Raw genomic sequence first — 22,644 nt, forward strand, 5'->3', positions numbered from 1 at the left:
CCAATTAAGACTTGAAGAATATAAAACTTAGGTAGAGTATTATTTATTAAACATTAACAGACAATTTAAAAAATTGGGTTAATTTACTGAAGAATGCAGTATTCATAAGTAAGACATCTCTACTGTGTGTTGAGATCAACAGCTATCTTACCTTTTTAAGGTGTTAGCAGAGAAAGTTCACATGAGAGCGATGACCATTGCTCAGAGAGTACTGCTTCTTCAGCAAGGTCTTAATGACAGATCAGGTAAGAGTAACATCTTTGTAAGCATTGGATTTGGAAGTTAGACTTAAGTTTAATAAAACGGGTATTTCCATATGTCTTATGAAATATTTTGGGGTTAAAACCTTGGTATTTTGAAGGATCAAGGTATTTCTTTCATGCTTCTGTGCTTTAGGGAGGGGAAGACTATTCTAAAGTCCATGTAGTTACTTCTGCAAAAGTCTCTTAGAATCCTTGTGTTTACCACATCTTTCTCAGGCAGTGCAGTACTGATCTGTTTTTCTATAACTTAACTTAAATGTGCTCTGTGCATCGGAACGATGAGGAATGAGCAGGCCACTGTCATGTGCCACCCTCTCATCTGTTAAAGTATAGAATCTGCTTATAGGAAGAATGTTCTAAGGATTGTTGACTCTCATGAAGCCATTTAGTTTCAGTTTTGCTGTACCAAGAAAGCAAACTTGAACTTTTGAGTATTGTCAGAAGATTGAGTAGGATACCCTTAAATCAGCAGCTCTCAACAAATGACACTTACACAGGGTATGCCTAAGACTATAAAAAAACACAGATATAATTCACAACAGTAGCCAAATTACAGTTAAGAAGTAGCAACAAAAATAATTTTATGGTTGGGGTCACCACACATGAAGAACTGTATTAAAGGGTCACAGCAGTGAGAACCACTGTGTTAAATGAAGTGTGTTGTGATTCAATACTGTGAATAGAGTTCATGTGGTAGATAGAGTCGGTCAACAAATACTAAATTTTAATATTCTGATATGCATGATGTTCAGAGAGGAGACAAGAATTTTTCATTAGGCTATATATAGGAGTTAGTTTTTTTTTTTTCTGAACTCCCACTTGTATTTTGAAATAAGCATTATCATGACTTGAGTAATACTGTGTCTTGTTCCATAGCATGCTTTGTTCTGCCTATTATTTACTTGTATTGTAAAATCAGTGTTTACAATGATTTAATAAAAGTTAGTTAAAATGGGGATAATCTAGGAGAAAAAGTTCTAGGCTGTGCTTTATTTACCTGTTTTAAATGACTCACCAGGTCCTGTGAAACAAGCAGTACAAAAGCATCTTCTCCAAGGGTGGTTGCAGTTCACTGAAGGAAATATCTTAGAGTTGCTTCATCGATTAGATGTTGAAAACTCTTCTGATGTGGCCGTCTCCGTTCTCAATTCCTTATTCTTAACGACTACCCTCAGTGAGCTGGTGGGAATTTGTAAAAATGATGATGGCAGGTATATAAAGACTTCATTATTTAAATTGTACAAGTTTTATAATTGAACTTCTGCAATTAAAATTAATTTTTCTCCCTGCATTTTCAGATTTTATCAGTGCCTTTTATTGGTCCCTCTTTTCTTTGATGAATGTCTTTTTTTTCCCTCTGGTACAAGAACTCTTTAGTTTTTGTCAGATATTACTTCAGTTGTGCCCTTTCATTTGAAATTTTGATTTTTATACTAAATCTACTGTGAAAACATTCCCAAATACACATTCTTGGCCACCTTAGCTTTTTTGCCTTTTCTTAGTCTAAGGATTTTTTTTTCCTCCATTATTTTTTGGGTGGGTAAATTAATGACTTAGTAATTGAAAGAAATCTGCATCTTATTTTTCCATTCTTATTCTGTTTTTCAACTGCATGTAATGGTAATTCTTATTCTCTTCTAAATGAAGGAAGTTGATTCCAGTGGAAACATTAACTCCTGAAATTGCTTTGTACTGGCGCACTCTTTGTGAATATTTGAAATCAAAAGGAGATGAAGGTGAAGAATTTTTAGAGCAGGTTTTGCCAGAGCCTGTAGTATATGCAGAGTATTTACTAAGGTAAATTTTTCTTATGTTGTAACTTAGGTCAAACTGTATTATGTTGCTCTATATACTAATTTCATAGTCCTCTTATTCAGAATCATTAGGTAGAGTATTATTTATTAAACATATTATTTAATAATTTAAAAAATTGTAACAATTTACAAACAATTTTTGTATAAATAAGCATAAATGGGTCTGTTAATTGAGTGCTTCTGAAGAATCTGTTGTGTGGTATACTGAAGTGTACAGAGTCAAGGTCTTAATATTCCTGTCACAACGACTGTATTAGCAGCTGATTAGTGTGACTTTTCCCTGAAAAATAATTCACTGGTGTTTTATTGAATTTTATCTAATATTCATATATAACAAAATTAAAAAAATATTCTTTGTAAGCTGTACAAAAACAGGTATGATGGTTAGATTTGGTACATGGAAGTTTCAGATCATAGGGTAGAATGTATGGCCAATTTTATTATACTGTAAGTCTATTTCAATTAACTTAGTAAAAATGAAATAAAACATAACTTTAAAGTTTTATTTTTCTAAATTATCTGTCTTAATATATATGATGGCCAATTTTATGTCAATTTGACACCAGCTAGAGTCATTTTGGAAGAGGGAAACTCTCTTTGGACAATTTCCCCCAATAGATTGGCATGTGGGCAGATCCATTTTCCTTACTGATGGTTGATTTGAGTGAGCCTAATTCTCTGTGGGTGGTGCCATCCTTGGACTGGTGGTCCTGGGTTCTTTCTATAAGAAAGTAGACTGAGCAATCATGGGGATCAAGGAATAAGCAGCACTCCTCTATGGACTGCATCAGCTCCTGCTTCCAGGTTTCTGCCCTGTTTGAGTTTCTGACATGACTTCCTTTAGTGATGGACTGTGATGTAAAAATGGAAACAAACCATTTACTCACCCAAGTTGGTTGTTGTGTTTTATTACAATAGAAACTAAGAAAATTCAGCTTAATTCACTGTAAATTATATTTAAAAATACATATTCTTGTCAGAATTCAAGAGGTAAATTTATTCTTTGCTTTCCCAGTCCCAGCAATCATTGTAGACTTAACAGGTAAATAATTAAAAATGTGCATTTTCAAATCTTTGTTGAAAATATAGCATATTATACATATATCCTGTTTTTTTGAACTGTATGTAAAATCAGTATGTGTTGGTATTACACTATTTTATATTGCCTTGTGTGTGCTGTATAAATGCTCTTCCACTCAGTTACATCCACTTTATTCTGATTGGTTTAGCTACATCCAGAGCTTCCCAGTAATTAGTGAAGAACAGAGAGGTGATTTTACCTACATTGGAAATTTGATGACAAGAGAATTCATAGGTCAGCAATTGATTCTAATTATAAAGTCTTTGGATACCAGTGAAGAAGGAGGAAGGTATGTTTAAATAAGCATTTGATAATTTCCTTTAGTTTCATTTATTTAGGAGCCTACTTTGGTGTACTTTTTAGAAGATAATTCTGGTATTTCTTTTACTGTAATTACAGTGATAAAGATGATATTATATCCTTTGATTAATCAGGTTTTCAAGACAGTTTTTATTTGATAATTTTATACATACAAACAATATATCTTGCTTATATCCACCTCAAGACTCTTTCCATTCCTTTTGACCATGAACTTGTTCTATTTTAAGGGCTCCTCCACCCCTTTTTAATTTACCTGAGCCCAGTATGCATTGTTTGTATGTGCATTGCTGTCTGGCCATCCACGAGACTAGAGGACAGCCTAGTACACCTCAGAAGAAAAATAATTCTCTCTCCCCTAGTTGCTATCAATTGCCAATATCTCCTCAGCTGGGGCGTAGGGCCTCAGGAGCCCCTATCCTATCCATATTGGAACGTTGACTGGCAGGTCTTGTGCAGTTAACTATTGTTATGAGTTGATAAGCATAACAGCCAGGACTTGTCTAGAGGATAGCATTATTACTCCTCCCTATCCTCTGGCTAATTTTCTATATTTAAATGTAGTTTTGTTATGATTAGATTTATTTACCCTAGCTCTCTAAAATTGCTAAAGGAAATTTTCTTTCCCTTTATATATATTGAAATATATATAGTTAATGTTAGGGTGTATTCTGAGAAGTGTGTTAGGTGATTTTATTGGTGTGCAAGCATAGTTATAAATTTAGATATTATAGATTAATTGTTCTTTGCGGTCGTTTGGTATAATTAGAAGATGATGAAATATGTATGAGGCTGCTGCAAAATACAACTTTTATAATAAATATTCTATACTCTACAATACTGGTAAAATATACTTTACAATTTACTCTACAATAATGGTAAAAATACATTATAAATACATAAACCAGTAACAGTAATTTATCATTAAGTGTGATGTGTTGTATATAATTGTATGTGCTATACTCTTATATGGTAATGTATGTTTGCATTGAAGTCCAGCATTACTAGGGCTACTGTATCCTTAGGCATTAGGTATTTTCTAGCTTCATTTTGATTTTCTGGGATCATCAAATACATGGTTTAATGTTTACTGAAACATGTGGCACATGATGGCATATATGTATGGATATATATGTATATAATCCTAGTATTACTACTTCAGAATAAGTAATTTCAGATTTTTTTGGTTTAAAATATTAATAGGTAGTGCTGTCTAGATGGTTTGATTCACCTGTTTGTTTTTTTTTCTGGAGGATCAGGATATAGAAGTATAATTTATAATGTGTATTATAAATTTGCAGACTATGAGTTGTTTTTTTTAACCTAAAGTCTGTATGTATGGAGTTTGTACCTAAAGTTACAAACAAAAGTAAAAACTAAGACAAATGTAAAGGGAAATGTTAGGAAAAAAATGTATTTTTGTTGGCAAAGTCTCTCATTGTGTAAAGGTGCTTGCTTTTAAACTCTATGACTTTTCACTTGATCCTAAGAACCCACAAGGCAGAAGTAGAAAACTAACTCCTGCAATTTCTTCTCTGATCTCCACATTCAACCCCAGGCATGAGTGTGCCCACTCAGACACACACAGAAAAAAAAAAATTTTTTTAGTGTGTGTGTACTCACACACACACACACAATGTATTTTGTCAAAGTGATAGTTAAAATAGATCTTTTTTATTATAGGAAACGACTGCTGGATATTTTGCAGAAGACTCTTATTCTGCCTACAACCCCAATATCTTTGGTTTCTTTTCTTGTTGAAAGACTCCTCCATATCATCATAGATGATAATAAAAGGATACAAATTGTAAGTGCTTTTCTTTTTGATGAAGATAAGTTTGATCAGTGATATCAACAGGTCTTAATTTCTCTTTAGCATCCTTGTCTTTGATTGTATTAGTGTTTGTTTTTCAACATGTTGTAAAAATGAAAAAGTGTATCTTTCTCACACAGTGTTTAAAATACCTTCCTTCCTTAGCATGCCAATTACTTTGTTGGTCAGTGCGGCAAGTATGTGAGGAAGGAACAAGTAGGATGAGGTTTAATCATAATTATTGGGAACTAGTGTGTTGAAGTAAGGCTCAAGTTATGTATTCCTCAATTATGACTTTGGGCAATTTTTAGCCTGTTTTACTCGTCTGTAAATTACTAATGTAACCTTAGTTACTAATGCTCATAAAGTGCTTCATGAAAATGATTTAAATATGCTATAGTAGTTTCAGAAATGAGTTCTACCTCCCTCCTGAGGGCGGTCCTAGTTAGCAAAAAGAGACTTATATTAAATAATAAAATTAAGCAATTTGCTTGCTGGTTAGTTGAATGTTAGTTTTTCTAAACCTCTCCTTACACATTCAACCTTTCTATACCATTACTAGTTATTGGTTATCTGGGATTTGATTATTCTCCGATGGGAGGCAGCCCTTTCTGAACTTGTGAACTCCAAGTCACTCTGAAAGGAAAGTTATTATTGCTTATTATTACTTATATATTGTGTACCAAAAGATTAGTTCTTTATTATTCATTATCTGTCTGTCTGTCTGTCTATCTATCTATCTATTTATTTTTGTATTTTTTTTTCCTTTAGAACTGAGGAAGGAGTTAAGAATTTTAGGCAGAAAATTTTAAATTATAGAGAGTAATCTTAGGGTACAATATTTTATTTGTACTGCATTAGGGATAATTTTGTCGTTAGTATCAATGTGACTTAAAAATTTGTTGCTTTTTGTTTCTGGGTTACCTTACTCAGGATGGCCTTTTCTAGTTCCATCCATTTGCCTACAGATTTCATGATTTCCTTGTTTTTAATAGCGGGGTAGTATTCTGTTGTGTAAATGTACAACAATTTCTGTATCTATTCCTCAGTTGAGAGACATCTGAGTTGTGTCCAGATTCTGGCTATTAAGAATAAAGCTGCTATGAACATGGTTGAGCAAATGTCCTTGTTGTATAGTTGAGCATATTTTGGATATATGCCTAGGAGTGAAATAGCTGGGTCTTGAGGTAGCAGTGTTCCTGATTTTTTGAGAAAGCACCAGATTGATTTCCAGAGTGGTTGTACTCACTTGTAAGTGGATGTTAGACATATAATATAGGATAAACATACTAAAATTTGTATTCCTAAAGAAACTAAACAGGAATGAGGACCCTAGGGAAGATGCTTAACCCTTATCCAGAAGGGCAAACAGAGTGGACATTGGAAGTGGGAGAAAACAGGGAACAAGACAGGAACCTACCATAGAGGGCCTCTGGAAGACTACTGATCCGGGTATTGAAGCAGAGGCTGAGACTCATAGCCAAACTTTGGGAGTACAGGAAATCTTATGAAAGAAGGGGGAAATAGAAAGATCTGGAGGGGACAAGAGCTCCGAAAAGGAGACCATCAAAGCCAAAAAAAATCTGGGCCCAGGGTTCTTTGCAGAGACCAATACTCCAGCTAAGGACCGTGCATGGAAAGGACCTAGACCCCCTGCTCAGATGTAGCCCATGGTAGCTCACTCTCAAAGTGGGTCTCCTAGTAAGGGGAGCAGGGCCTGTTTATGACATGTACTCAGTGTCTGGCTCTTTGATCACCTCCCCTTGTGATCCCCAGGCCACAGAGGAAGACATTGCAGCCAGTCCTGATGACACCTGATAGGCTAGGGTCAGGTAGAAGGGGAGCCTCCTCCCCTTTCAGTGGACTATAGGAGAGTCATAGGGGAAGAGGGGCGAGTCTTACAGCCAGGATACAAAGTGAATAAATTGTGAAAAAATAATAAATAAAAATAATTTTGTTGCTTTTTAGTCAAAGAATACATCAGACTAGATTATTCAGTTTTATTGTTCAGTCTTTATATTAGTTGCTATTTTGTTGCTGTAACCAAATTCCTGTTGTAGTGGTTACTGATGTCAATTTGACATGATCTAGAATAAACTAGAAGACAAACCTCTGAGTATATCTTTGAGATAGTTTCTATGAGATAGTTTCTAGATTGGGTGAGTTTTGAGTATCACTATTTTATGGGTGTAGTTCTGACAAATGAGAAAGTAAACCTAGCATTTCTTTCTTCCTTCCTTCCTTCCTTCCTTCCTTCCTTCCTTCCTTCCTTCCTTCCTTCCTTCCTTCCTTTCTTTCTTCCCTCCCTCCCTCCCTTCCTTCCTTCCTTCCTCCCTACTTCTATAGTGCACTGTGGCTAGCTACTTCATGCTTCTTTTGCTGTTCCATCTCTGTAGTGGACTGTTAATTTCAAACTGTGAGCCAAAATGAATGGTTCCTTAAGTGGTTTATGTCAGAACAATGAGAAAAGTAATTAATACAGCTAGCAGTCAACTTTGACAGGAAGTAGGGAAGGAAAGAAAAGAGAGGAAGAGGAATGATTGCTTTAGTTTGAGGGTACAGTCTTCTGTGATTATAAACATGTAGTGTTGAGAAAAGTTCTAGCTATGGTAGACAGGAACATGACAAAATTGACACAATATTTTGTTCACAGGAAGCAGAGAGATGAATCTAGTGTTCAGTTAGATTGTTTTTTCTTTTCGCTTTCTTACTCAGCATAGTACTACAACTTGTGGGATGGTCATGCCCACATTTACTCTTCCTTAAGTTAAACCTCTCCAAAAACACTGGCATGTCCAAAGGTATGTCTCCTGAGTGATTCCAAATCCAGCTTAACCTTTACAAGCCATCTCCTGTCAAACACATCATTTTAAAATCACTTATTCCAGGCCGGCAGGCAGGCAGGCCACATTGATCTCTTATTTTTTCTCTAGATCGCTTATTACTGGGCTGTCCATTGGAAAGAGTCACCCTTGGGCAGTATCTGAAAACACCCTCAGATGACTCTCAGGTGATATCAAGTCCAATCTAATGCACAGTAAAGATGAACCAAAACAGTTTTTACTTAAAATTGTGTTGCAAACAGAATATGTATTGCTTAGAATTTGGTGTAGCAGTTTGTTATCATTTGCTGGCTTAAAGCATATATTACAGCATGTATACTGAATTATAACTTTATTAGGTCACAGAAATTATCTCAGAGATTCGTGCACCCATCGTTACTGTTGATGTTGACCCATCTGCTACAAGAAAGAAAGAACTCAAGGTACGTCTCTTCTGAATGAAAGAAGTGCCTTAGTAATGTTAATTGTTTTCCCTTGTATACTGCTTTGAAATGTTCTCATAAAGTAATTAGGTTTTACACTACAAGGGTTTGCAAATTGTTACCAGGGTATAACAGATTGCTGATCTTTGTTTCAGGAAAATAAGATCTCCTGTTTGACTGCTTAAATCCCAAGTCATTGAGAAATTGTGACAGATTTTCATGTTAATTCTTATTTTGTGTATATGATCAATTTCTATCTTTCTTTAGATGGCCGAAATAAAAGTTAAACTTATTGAGGCTAAAGAAGCTTTGGAAAATTGCATTGTTGTACAAGATTTTGATCAGGCATCAAAATTAAAAGAAGAAATAAAAACACTGGAAGATGCCAGAATAAACCTGTTAAAAGAAACAGAGCAACTTGAAATTAAAGAAATCCACACAGAAAAGGTACATGTCATTTTTCATATTAAATTTGAACTGGTATTCTCTCAACAAATCTTATTTTTTAAAATTTATTAAACTGCCAGAATGTATTTATTTTGAAGGGAGTTGTGACAGTACCATGAATTAAAAGGAAAAAATAAACTTTATTTTTAAAACTTTTTTTTTTTTCTTCATATTTTTAGACCTGTATTTGAGACAGTCTCACTATGTAGCTCTGGCTCATCTGGAACTCACTATGTATGCCACACTGGCATGAACTAGCAGATAACACACTTGTACATACCTGTTTGCCTCCGCCTCCATAGTGTTGGGATTGAAGGGGTATGCCACCACACCAGGCTTGACATTTTTGGACTTTGAAAAATAACTTTAATTTTTATAGCTAGGATTTGTTTGCTTGTCATACTAATCCCTAGGATTTGAATACTTTCTTCCTTCTAGGGAAACTAGTCTTCTAATGATTTACTTAGACGTTTTATTCATTTATTTATTTAATTTTTTGAATGATCTAAAAAGGAATTGTATTCATTTTTCCCTTTTGTGGGAGGTCTGTGCACTTTCTAATGCATGGAAAAAAATCTCTTTGATTAAGAAATACTTTGGAATTTAGTGTCTTCCTTGGTAAATGTGCATATCTGTGTTTTAAAAAAAAACTAAGCAACTTTGTTATTTTTTTAAAAATTTACATGTATTTTAAAAATTTACTAATGTGTGTGAGTGTTTGCTTGTATGCATGTATGTATGCTGTGTGTGTGCCTAGTGCCCTTGGAGGTCAGAAGAGGGCCTCCGGTCCCCAGAAACTGGAGTTTCAGATGGTTGTGCGCTGCTGCTGGCAGTGGGACCTGGTCCTTTGCAAGAATAGCAAGTGCTCAACACAGCAAGGTGACTCATCTTGAGTCATCATTCCAGTCACAGCCTTGTTATTTATTTTTAATGAAACACTTTATATTTAGTAGTATTTGAATTGTTTTTGTCTTTCAACTTAGTTGTTTGACAAATTAATCTCTTTAAAGGGTTATGCCTTTGCTCATGAATTTATTTTAGCACATGATAGAATGGTATCAATTTGTGAATTTTACAGTTTTAAAGGTCTTGTCTTTGTATTGAATATACTTATAATTGTACTTTGATTTAGGGAATGCTTAAGACAGTGCTGAATAGGAAGGGTTACCAGATATAAGAGAGTTTTAGAATTGATTGTGTATTTTTAACCTTTCTAGCCATAAATATATTTTAACATAACACTTCACTTTCCCAGTGATAATGACTCGTTTATTTTTATAGTATTACATATTTACAGTCTGTGGCTTATCCTAGGCTATCAAATTTGAGAAGCAAATTTAAACAAACTAAAAATAAAATTAAAGATTTTCAACTTAAATATTTGGACAAGTATGGTTTGAGTCAGAGGGAGAAGATCTGAGACAAGGCTGCCTTGGGTTATGTAAGTGAGGCTCTGCTTCAGAAATCCAAGGAATGGAGAGAAAACATAGTAATGAACTTCTTGCTTAGCACATGCAAGGCCCTATGTTTGATTCCCAGACCTGTCCTAACGCCACCTGACCCCCCAAAAGGTAAAGATTTGTAAAGTGGGTTTGCCTGATACGTAATCTGATTAATAACCTTCTTGACTTCCATTGAACATTGGGTGTCTTTTTGTCCTATTTGAGAGCTATAACTATATTGTAATATGAAAGATAATATGATCAGAAAACACAGTGCTACTTGTTTCCCCAGAGGAAGAAGTGGATTGACCAGAGTTGTGAATAAAATTGCCACGCTAGACTTTTTATTATTATGAGATGCTAGCTAAGAAAACATTTTGGAGGGATGGAGGAGGGTTTATTTTGGTTCATAAAATTTCAGAGGTTTCTCCGTATGAGAGGGCATTGCAGAACAGAGTGGCCCCTATCCTGACAAACAAGGAGCTGAATGCCTATGTGGTTTTTTTTGTTTGTTTGTTTGTTTTACATTTTCTTCCTTATATTCTTTTCAGGCCTCCACCCTGTGGGAAGATACCACTTGTATTCAGGGTGGGTCTTCCCTTTTTTCTTTTTCTTTTTTTTTAAAAAGATTTATTTATTATTTATCCAACACTCTGCCCGCACAGCAGATCTTACTATAGATGGCTATGAGCCACCATGTGGTTCCTGGGGATTGAACTCAGGACCTTTGGAAGAACAGTGAGTGTTAACCTCTGAGCCCTCTCTCTAGCCCCTTCCTTTTTTCTTAATTTTACTTGGAAACTTCCTCACAGACACAGCCAGTGGTGTGCTTTGCTAATGTTTACTAGCTGCTTCTTAGCCCAGTCAAGTTGTCAGTCAAGGTACACCTAATACTGTTGTAACACATAGTGTAACCTAACAAGTTAAAGGATTCTTCCTCATCCCCCTGTGGTACACAGGTCAGGTAATTACCTCCTCAAGCACTTTACAAACATTATTCTTATAGTCTCCAAGTCCCACTGGTCTTTCAAACCTAAATAATAGTTACTATAAATTTATACTTTTAATGTGCTTTGTTTTGTCTTTCCTTAATGAGTAGTTAAGGAAATGTTGATGTTATAATGGTATGTTTGATGGTCTAGAGCTTACTAAAAAGGTGCTTGCTGTGCTTTAAAGTTTCAGGTTTATATGGAGAGAGAATTGGAGAGGTACTAGGTAAATCAGAGGAAATGTTGAGGGCCAGATAAATGTAAAGCCTTGGGTAATCAGTATTAAAAAGTCTACCTTATTCAGAGATAGTGGTGGATACAGGAATATTTTAAAGAGTAGAATTGAATACTCTGCAATAGAAGGATTAGTATTTGAAAATAGATTAGAGAGTGCTAAAAGCCTACATAGTTATAATTCTTGGCAGACTTTTAGAAGTATGGCTTGATGATGGCATTGTGAACCAGATGATGGTGACTACGAGTGATGTATGTCAGAGATATTTAAGGTTTAGTAATAGGAAAACGAGAGAATCAAGAATTTCTTAGGTCTTTCTTGCTTTGGACAAATAGAGATAGATGGCCATGATATCAGGATGACAGAGGTCATGAGTTAGAAGTTTGGTAATGAGTTGGTTTCATTTGGGGTGTGTTGAGTTTGAGGAGCCCATGGAACATGTAAGAAGTGTATTGTGTTAATTGCAGTAGAACCTGAAAAATTGAAAATAGCTGGGTGTTATGTGACAAACTTTTCTTGGAGAGATGCAATGTATATCTCTACTCACCCCAGATACCAAAGTATGGGTACACCAAAGTCCAACTTGCTGAACCAATAGTTTTATTAGGGTTACTTACAGAAATATGAGTGAGGGGTTACTCATAAGAGCAGAAATGACTCAAAGGCATTACCAAAGTCCACTTCAGCATGGGTGTCAGCTCACAAAGCTGGGAACCTGGAGCACATTGTAGTCTGCAAATAGCTTAACAGGTTGGAGAATGTTTGCTTCAGGTGTCTCAGTTTAACCTTATTCCAGGTGGCTTAGCTGGTTTCTGCTTTCTGGAGGCTGTTCTGGTGTGAGAGTCTTTGCAGGTGGCACTTGTCTGAAAATCTCTTCTGCTTTTACTACTTACTCAGGCAGGAGAGGAGCCTAGAGAGTCTGGTCAGTTTTAGTGACTTCCTGAATCTATTTTGAGTTGTTAACCTTCCTAGTTAAGTAGCTTCCCTTTAGGATGGAATGTTTCAATCTAGGAGGAAACTGTTATAGAAATGAAAAATAGAGTTGCATTGTTGGTTAAGGTTGCCAAGAACAGAGAGTAATAGTATGCCATAAACAAGAGAGCAGTTGTTTAAGGGATGGGCAAAAGATAATCTTACTAATGATGGATATTTTGTTCTTAATTTTAGGATGATGCTGAAACATTACAAAAGTGCCTTATTTTGTGCTACGAACTGTTGAAGCAGATGTCTATTTCAACTGGAATCGGTGCAACCATGAATGGGATCATTGAATCTTTGGTACACGGGTGGCCACTGAGGCCTTATACTCCTACCTTATATATGATATGTTCATTAGGGCTCAAAATAAGTAAAAGACTACCATTTTAAACATCTGATAAGTACAAATAGTGAACTATGTATATCCATTGTGACTCCATCATAGTATGGGGAATAAATAATGTAATGCATTTTTATAAAGTCACTGTTTTCAATGAAATATAAACTAGTCACTCAGTTTGTTGAATGCATATTACCTAAGAAATGCTTGAAATATTAGTGTGCATAAAATACAAAACAGATTGCCATCCTGGATCTTCTGCTCATTTTTAAAAAATAGAAACTATATGTTTTATGCACTTATGTGTATAATAATAACAAAAAAGGGCCGTCAGTTTCAGAGGTGGGAAAAGGGGTCCTGCATTGGGAGGGTGGGACTTGGAAGGAGTTGAAGGGAACAAAGGGAAGTGGGAAAAGTGATATAATTAAAATGTAAAAAATAGTTACTTAGGTTATTGACACTGGTTATGAAGACTTATATGGTCATAAGTGAGCTGAGTAGTTGAAGGATTTGACCTATTATGGAGAATGATCCTGCTCTGATAATTAAAAGATACTATGTGAAAAAGAGAGTGAAGAACATCTAAAACTGTAATTACTAAAACCATGTGTAACTATTAAAAATTAGTTTAGATCGATTCATGCTGTAATAACAGTTTCAAAGATGGAAGAATATAAATTTATCCCATTAATTTTTATTATTTACAGTCTGTTGCAATATTTTGAGTATATAAGATAAACTATAACATAAAAATAGTACTTTTTTTTCACTTTAAAAATGGATTTTAAGAGAACCAAAATGACAGGTGATTTCTGTTTGTGGTCTCTATTTTACTTTTCTTGAGCAATACTGAATATGAGACATCAAAATCCGAACAATTGAACAAGCTAAAATCAAAGTAAAATGTGGTCTGACATGAGGATGTAGGTGGCACTACACATTGTATTAAGGAGTTTTGTCTTTCTGTTAGCATTGAGAATTCTTGAATCAGTTTTAGCAGATGTGGAAGTGTTACATGGTAAAACAAAATTTACTCTGGCTATGCTCTATTTTATCAACTTTATATAGTCAACGTTTTAATTTTTTTAACTGGTAAAATTTTCTTTTTTAAGTTAGTAGTAGTCAGTATGAAAATGAAGTAGCCTTACAAAATCCTATAGAAATATAATTTTTACCATGATTTTAAATTGTAAATTTCTTGCATTATTCAAAATTGTTTTACTTTGTACTTCACTGTAGATCCTTCCTGGAATTATAAGTATTCATCCTGTAGTAAGAAATTTGGCTGTTTTGTGTTTGGGATGCTGTGGACTACAGAATCAGGATTTTGCAAGTAAACACTTTATGTTATTCTTACAGGTAGGATTTATTTTGTGACAAAATCATGTATATATTTCTCGAAATGCTCTGTATCTCATGTGATATATTCATTTCTGAGTATGTTCAGATACTTATTGATGATTGTGGATTAATCTTTAGGGATTAAGTTTTTAAGTTATAGCTTATCAAAATGTCTTTAAAAATATGAACTAACACGATGAGTCATGTAGGTTCTGTGAGTGCATGCTGTGTGCTGTCGCTGTTTTGGCGTAGGATGAATACAGTAGGTAAGTGATGGAAAGAGGCAGCTCGAGTTTGTGCTGTTGGAGCTTGCATTCTTGAAGGGGAAAGAACTACTGCAAGATAGATGTGTTGTGCCAGCTAAGCAAAGCTAGAACATAGTAGCAGCAGTTACAGGAGTGAGAAGAGGGAAAGGGACTCTTTCAGTGATGGTGGCCTTAGTCGTATTTTGACATTCAGGCTGACAGAGGAAAGTTAAAAGAGTATACAAATACTTGCGCTTCTTTCTTTCTTTCTCTTTCTTTCTTTCTTTCTTTCTTTCTTTCTTTCTTTCTTTCTTTCTTTCTTTCTTTCTTTCCTTCCTCCCTCCCTCCCTCCCTCCCTCCCTCCCTCCCTCCCTCCCTCCCTCCCTTCCTTCCTTCCTTCCTTCCTTCCTTCCTTCCTTCCTGTCTTTCTCTCTGTCTCTCCCCCTCTGTCTCTCCCTCCCTCCCTTTCTGTTTGTAGGTGTTCATGAAAGCTCCAAAAGGGCATTGAGTCACCAAGAGCCGGGATTACTGATGAGCTGCCTGACATGGATGCTAGTAACTGAACTTGTTTCCTTTGCAGGAACTTCATTTGCTCTTAACTGCTGAGCCATCTCTGCAGCTCAGACATTTCAGTTTCTCAGGAAAGAGAAGAGAGGAGAGAGGTCTTAGGTTTAGGACTTTGTTTGGCCTATTTGAGGGACAGGAGGATATATGGCTAGGAAAGTAAGCAAACTAAGTCTCACAGGAGAAAGAGTTTGCAGGATGTCCGTGTGTTCTAAGAACTTATACTGAAAAACAAGATTTTCAGCCAAACTCTGATTCCAAAATGTTTTTCCACTGCAAAGACTGATTTAAGGAATAAAGTTCTAGAGGTTATGAGCTAAGTATTTTTCTTTTTTAAAGTTCGAATTTTAATTATAATCTTGAAAAGTGTTGTTTTGGTTACACTTAACACTGTCATGAGATTTAACTAAGAAAAGATACTAGTTTTATTAGGATATATATATAGAATTAAGTTGTTTTACTGAATATTTTTGGGTGGTATGTCTAATTGTAGATTTTGCAAATTGATGATGTCACAGTAAAAATAAGCGCTTTAAAGGCAATCTTTGACCAACTGATGACGTTTGGGATTGAGCCATTTAAAACTCAGAAAGTTAAGGCCATTCAGTGTGAAGATGCAGAAGTAAACAGTCATGATGAACAAGAAGCAAAAGATGATGAAGACACTGCCACAGCTAAGAATGTTCTGAAACTCCTTTCTGATTTCTTAGATAGTGAGGTAAGAAATAATTGAGCTCTATAGTCGTGAAATATCTGCAGCATGTGTTCATGTTCTTTGCTTTCATTTGTGTACTAAAGTTTCCTTTTGACACACTTTTATTTGCTTTTTAGAAATCTTAATTTAAAATTTAAATTTCACATCTATTGTAATTAAGGTTTATTATCAAATTGGTATGCAAAGAATTGAAGGTGCTTTTGTCATATTTTTAATCACAGTAACAAACGAAACTAGGATAAGATTTATTACAAATTAATTTATTTTTTCAATATTTTTTATTATATAAAACAAGTTTTAAATTTATTTTGTGCTTTCTTAATTTTCTTTTTGGATTTTCAATACCTTAGTATAGAAACTCAGCTGAGATTTTGTGTGTGTGTGTTTAACTTTACAATTTTGCTGAATTGCCTTATTAATAAGTAATTTTGGAAAGGAAGTTCTTGGAATTTTTCTTTGTGTAGAACCATGGCACTTCTGAATAGGTATGTTATTAATTCCATGCCTTTTATTTCTTATTCTGCGTCATCTTCTAGTATATCAGCTGTTATGTGGTTGAAGCAGAATCCTTGCCATCTTCCTGATTTTAGGGGAAAGCTGTGAATTTTGTTAATAAATGTGATGTTAGCTATAGGGTTTTCATAAATGCCCTTTATCATTTTGAGAGATTTACTTTCTGTTCTTATATCTCTGGCTATTTTGTGTTTTTATATTTTTCAATATTTGGGTTTTTTATTTTATATGTGTTATTTTATATGCCTTTTGTTTGCATATATGTCTGTGTGTAGGATCCCCTGGAACTGGAGTTACAGGCATTTGTGCACTGACATGTGGGTGCTGGGAATTGAACTAGGTTTTCTGGAAGAGGAGCCAGTGCGCTCAACCCCTAAGCTATCTCTCCAGCCTGTACTTTGTGTTTGTATTTCAATAAAACGTTTAATTTTGTCAAGTATTCTTTTTGCTGCAGTCAACCTGATCATGAGGGATTTTCTTCTCTTTGATATATTGACATGGTATGCAACATTACTTGATTGTTATATGCACCACCAGCTCATTTCTGTGTTAAATTCTGCATATTTTCAATTGTTTACCTCATTTCTGAATTTCGTTTTTTTTTACAATCAGATTAATTCCTCTCTTATTGTTCATTAAGATATAATTTAGGTTATTGATTTGAGATTTTTAAAAAAATAATATTTACTGCTAGAGAACTTCTATGATCACTATTCATTGTAATCCTATTAATATTTTCAAAATTTTATTTATTTTATGTGTATGAATATTCTATCTGCATGTATATACACATGCAAGAGAAGGGCATAAGATCTCAGTATAAATGGTTGTGACCCATTATGTGGTTCCTGGGACTTGAACTCAGCACCTCAGGAAGAGCAGACAGTACAGTCTTTTTTTTTTTTTTTTTTTTTAGTAGAACTTGAAATATTTTATTTTTTGAAGAATGAATCAGCCTTTATATTAGTGAACAATTATATTTAGTACTTGATTTTTATCCTGCCCTGATGTCCATTTTCCCTTTTGATACATTCCTTCCTCTCTTTTTTATTAATTTTTATTTTTTATATTAATCATAGGTTATTTATTTTGTATTCCAGCCGTAGCACTCTCCCTCATTCCCTCCCAATCTCACTCTCCTCTCCCTCATCTCCACCCTGCCCCTTTCCAAGCCCACTGCTAGAGGAGGTCTTCCTCCCCTTTCATCTGACTCTAGCTTATCAGGTATCTTCAGGATTGGCTGCCATGTCCTCTTCTGTGGCCTAGCAAGACTGTTCCTCCCTCAGGGGCCAGGTAAAGGAGCCAGTCATTGAGTTCATGTTAGAAATACTTCCTGTTCCCCTTACTAGGAAAACCCACTTGGTTACTGAGCTAACATGGGCTGCATCTGGGTTCTAGGTTATATCCATACATGGTCCTTGGTTGGATAAACAGTCTCATAGAGGGCCCCTGTGCCCTGATATATTTTGTCCTTGTGGAGCTCCTGTCCTCTTCTGGTCATATTAACTCCCCTTTTTATAGTATGATTCCCTGTACTCTGCCGAAGGTTTGGTTATGAGTCTCAGCATCTGCTTTGATACACTGCTAGGTAGAGTCTTTCAGAGGCCCTCTGTGGTAAGTTTCTGTCCTGTTACTTGTTTTCTCCTACATCCCATGTCCATCCCATTTGTCTTTCTAAGTGAGGATTGATCATCTTACTCCGGGTCCTCTTTCTCATTTATCTTCTTTAGGTGCACATATTTTAGTATGTTTATCCTATCTTAGAGGTCTGAATAAGTGAATATATAACGTGTGTGTCTTTCTGCTCCTGGGATACCTTTCTCAGGATGATCTTTTCTGGATCCTACCATTTGCCTGCAAATTTCATGATTTCCTTGTTTTTAATTGCTGAGTAGTATTCCATTGTGTAAAAGTACGACAATTTCTATACCCATTCCTCCGTTGATGGACATCAGCGTTGTTTCCAGGTTCTTGTTATTACGAATAAAGCTGCTACAAACATGATTGAGCAAATGTCCTTGTTGTGTACTTGAGCATGTTTTGGATATATGCCTAGGAGTGGATTAGCTGGATCTTGAGGAAGGGCAATTGTCTGAGAAAGCACCAGATTGACTTCCAAAGTGGTAGTACCAGTTTACATTCCCACCAGCAATGGAGGAGGGTTCCCCTTTCTCCACAACCTCTCCAGCATGTGTTACTTGAGTTTTTAACCTTTGCCATTCTGATGGGTGTAAGGTGAAATCTCAGGGTTGTTTTGATTTGCAAGTCTCTGATAGCTAAGGACACTGAGCATCTCTTTAGGTGTTTCTCTGCCATTCTATATTCCTCTACAGAGAATCCTCTGTGTAGCTTTGTACCCCATTTTTTAATTGGATTGCTTGATTTATTGCTTTTTACTTTTTTTAGTTCTTTATATATTCTGGATATCAGCCCTCTGCAGGATAATAGGGTTGTGAAGAGCCTTTCCCAATCTGTAGACTGTCATTTTGTTCTGATGACAATGTCTATTGCTTTACAGAAACTTTTTAGTTTCATGAGGTACCATTTATTGATTGTTGCTCGTTGACCCTGTGCTGTTGGTGTTCTGTTCAGGAAGTTGTCTCCTGTGCTAATGAGTTCCAGGCTTTTCCCCACTTTTTCTTCCAACTGATTTAGTGTATCTGGTTTTATGTTGAGGTCTTTGGTCCACTTGGACTTTAGTTTTGTGCAGGGTGATAAATATGGATCTATTTTCATTTTTCTGCATGTAGACATCCAGTTGGACCAGCACCATTTGTTGAAGATTCTGTCTTTTTTTCCATTGAATGGTTTTGGCTTCTCTGACAAAAATGAAGTATTCATAGATGTGTGGGTTCTTTTCTGGGTCTTCCATTCGGTTACATTGATCTACCTTTCTGCTTCTTTGCCAGTTCCGTGCAATTTTTATTACTATTGCTCTGTAATACAGCTTGAGATCAGGGATGGAGATACCTCCAGATGATCTGTGTTGTACAGGATCGTTTTGGAAATTCTGGGTTTTTTTGTTTCTCCATATGAATTTGATATTTTTTCTTTCAAGATCTGTAAAGAATTGTGTTGGTATTTAGATGGGAATTGCATTGAATCCATAGATTGCTTTTGGCAGAATGGACATTTTTACTATGTTAATCCTACCGATCCGTGAGCACGGGAGATCTTTCCATCTTTTGATATCTTCTTCAAGTTCTTTCTTCAGAGACTTGAAGTTTTTTTCAAACAGGTCTTTCACCTGCTTGGTTATAGTCACGCCAAGGTACTTTATGTTATTAGTGTCTATTGTAAAGGGTGTTGTTTCCCTGATTTCTTTCTTGGCCCTTTTGTTTTGGGTATACAGGAGGGCTTCTGATATTTTTGAGTTGATTTTGTACCCATCCACTTTACTGAAGGTGTTTATCAGCTGAAGAAGTTCTCTGGTTAAATTTTTGGGGTCACTCATGTATACTATCATATCATCTGCGAATAGTGAAACTTTGACCTCTTCCTTTCTGATTTGTATCCCCTTGAACTCCTTTACTTGTCTTATTGCTCTAGCTAGGACTTCCAAGTTCTATGTTGAAGAGATATGGAGAGAGTGGGCAGCCTTGCCTTGTCCCTGATTTGAGTGGGTTTGATGTAAGTTTCTCTCCATTGAGTATGGTGTTGGCTATAGGCTTGCTATATATTGCCTTTACTGTATGTTTAGGTATGTGCCTTGTATTCCTAATCTCTCCAAGACTTTAAACATGAATGGGTGTTGGACTCTGTCCAATGCTTTTTCAGCATTTAAGGAGATAATCATATGGTTTTTCTCCTTGTTTGTTTATATGATGGATTGCATTCATGGATTTCTGTATATTGAACCACCCCTGCATGCCTGGGGTGAAGCCTACTTGGTCATGGTGGATGATATCTTTTATGTGTTCTTGGATTCGGTTTGCAAGTATTTTGTTGAGTATTTTTGCATCAGTGTTCATTAGAGAAATAGGTCTGAAGTTCTCTGTTTTCGTTGGGTCTTTGTGTGGTTTTGGTATCAGTGACTGTGGCTTCATAGAATGAGTTTGGTAATGTTCCTTCTGTTTCTATTTTGTGGAATAGTTTGAAGAGAATTGGAATTAGCACTTCTTTGAAGGTCTGGTAGAATTCTGCGCTGAAACTGTCTGGCCCAGGGCTTTTTTGGAAGGATGACTGTTGATGACTGTTGATGACTGTTTCAATTTCCTTAGAGGATATAGGGCTATTCAATCTTTGTACCTGATCTTGACTTAATTTTGTAGATGGAATCTATCAAGAAAATTGTCCATTTCAGTTAGATTTTCAAATGTTGTGGCTTATAGGCTTTTGTAGTATGACCTAATGATTGTTTGGATTTCCGCAGTGTCTGTAGTTATGTCCCCTTTTCATTTCAGATTTTGCTGATTTGGATACTTTCTCTCTGCCTTTTAGTTTGGCTAACGGTTTGTCTATCTTGTTGATTTTCTCAAAGAACCAGCTCTTGGTTTCATTGATTCTTTGAATTGTTTTATTTGTTACTAATTGATTGATTTCAGCCCTAATTTTGATTAATTCCAGCCGTCTGTTCCTCTTTGGTGTATCTGCTTTTTTTTTTTTTTTTTTCCTAGGGCTTTCAGTTGGGCCATTAAATTGCTTGTATGAGATGTTACAAATTTCTTTCTGAAGGCACTTAGTGCTATGAATTTTCCTCTGAGCACTGCTTTTTTTGTGTGTCCCATAAATTAGGGCATGTTGTACCTTCATTTTCATTGAATTCTAGGAAGTCTTTAATTTTTTTTTCTTTATTTCTTCCTCAACCCAGCTGTCATTGAGTAGCAAGTTGTTCAATTTCCATGTGCATGTATGCTTTATGTTATGTCTATCGTTGTTGATGTCCAGCTTTAGTCCATGATGGTTAGATAGGATACAGGCGATTATTTCAATCTTCTTGTATCTGTTGAGGCTTGCTTTGTGACCAACTATATGGTTTATTTTGGAGAAGGTTCCATAAAGTGCTGAAAAGAAGGTATACTCTTTTGAGTTTGGATGAAAAGTTCTGGAGACATCTATTAGGTCCATTTGAATTAGGGCCTCTGTAAGTGCCTTTATTTCCCTATTTGGCTTCTGTCTAGGTGGTCTGTCCTTTGGTGAGTGTAGAGTGTTGAAGTTTCCCACCATTAAGGTGTTGGGATCGATGTGTGATTTAAGTTTTAATAATGTTTCCTTTACAAATGTAGGTGCTCTTGTATTTGGGGCATAGATGTTCAGAATTATGATGTCCTCTTGGTGGATTTTTCCTTTGTTGAAAATGTAGTAACCCTCCTCACCTTTTTTTTTTTTCCTTTCTTTTTTATTAATAATTTTGATTTTTTTTAAATCTTTTATTTATTTTTTATTAATTACACTTTATTCATTTTGTATCCCCCCCATAAGCCCCTCCCTCCTCCCCTGCCGATCCCACCCTCCCTCCCCTTTCTGCATGCATGCCACTCCCCAAGTCCACTGATAGGGGAGGTCCTCCTCTCCTTTCTGATCTTAGTCTATCAGTTCTCATCAAAAGTGGCTGCATTGTCCTCTACTGTGGCCTGGTAAGGCTGCTCCCCCCTCAGGGGGAAGTGATCAACGAGCAGGCCAATCAGATTATGTCAGAGGCAGTCCCTCTTCCCATTACTATGGAACCCACTTGGACACTGAACTGCCATGGGCTACACCTGTGCAGGGGTTCCAGGTCATCTCCACAAATAGTCCTTGGTTGGAGTATGAGTCTCTGGGAAGTTCCCTGTGTTCAAATTATCTTGTTCTGTTGCTCTGCTTGTGGAGTTCCCGTTCCCTCCAGCTCTTACTATTTCCCGCTTCTTACATAAAATTCCATTCACTCTGCCCATCAGTTGGCCATCAGGCTCAGCATCTGCTTTGACAGTCTATACTGCAGAAGCTTTCAGAGGCCCTCTGTGACAGGTTTCAAGGTTGTTTCCTGTTTTCTTCTGGCTTTCAGAGGCCCTCTGTAGCAGGTTCCGAGGTTGTTTCCTATTTTCGTTTTCTTCTGATGTCCATCCTCTTTGCCTTTCAGGATGGGGATTGAACATTTTAGTTAGGGTCCTCTCTTTTGCTTAGTTTGTTTAGATGTACAGCTTTTAGTGGGTTTATTCTATATTGTATGTTTATATGAGTGAGTATATACCGTGAGTGTCTTTTTGCTTCTGGGTCAACTCACTAAGGATGATCCTTTCCAGGTCCCACCATTTACCTGCAAATTTCATGATTTCCTTATTTTTCATTGCTGAGTAATACTC

General features: G+C 35.9%; 1 protein-coding gene across 1 annotated transcript in view; it reads left to right on the forward strand.

Annotated features, from left to right (window-relative positions):
- The window catches only part of Ncapg (non-SMC condensin I complex subunit G), a 47,572-nt gene that overhangs the window by 3,902 nt on the left and 21,026 nt on the right, over positions 1-22,644 (forward strand). Inside the window, exons 4-13 of the mRNA XM_055624089.1 lie at positions 135-245; positions 1,282-1,474; positions 1,911-2,060; positions 3,307-3,447; positions 5,160-5,283; positions 8,471-8,554; positions 8,822-9,001; positions 12,835-12,945; positions 14,225-14,344; positions 15,629-15,853. Coding sequence (XP_055480064.1) covers positions 135-245; positions 1,282-1,474; positions 1,911-2,060; positions 3,307-3,447; positions 5,160-5,283; positions 8,471-8,554; positions 8,822-9,001; positions 12,835-12,945; positions 14,225-14,344; positions 15,629-15,853 — 1,439 coding nt within the window. The remainder of the gene's footprint in view (positions 1-134; positions 246-1,281; positions 1,475-1,910; positions 2,061-3,306; positions 3,448-5,159; positions 5,284-8,470; positions 8,555-8,821; positions 9,002-12,834; positions 12,946-14,224; positions 14,345-15,628; positions 15,854-22,644) is intronic.

The sequence above is a fragment of the Psammomys obesus genome, unplaced genomic scaffold (genome assembly GCF_907164565.1).
Source record: "Psammomys obesus unplaced genomic scaffold, mPsaObe1.curated_primary_1811, whole genome shotgun sequence".
NCBI classification, from domain to species: Eukaryota; Metazoa; Chordata; class Mammalia; order Rodentia; family Muridae; genus Psammomys; species Psammomys obesus.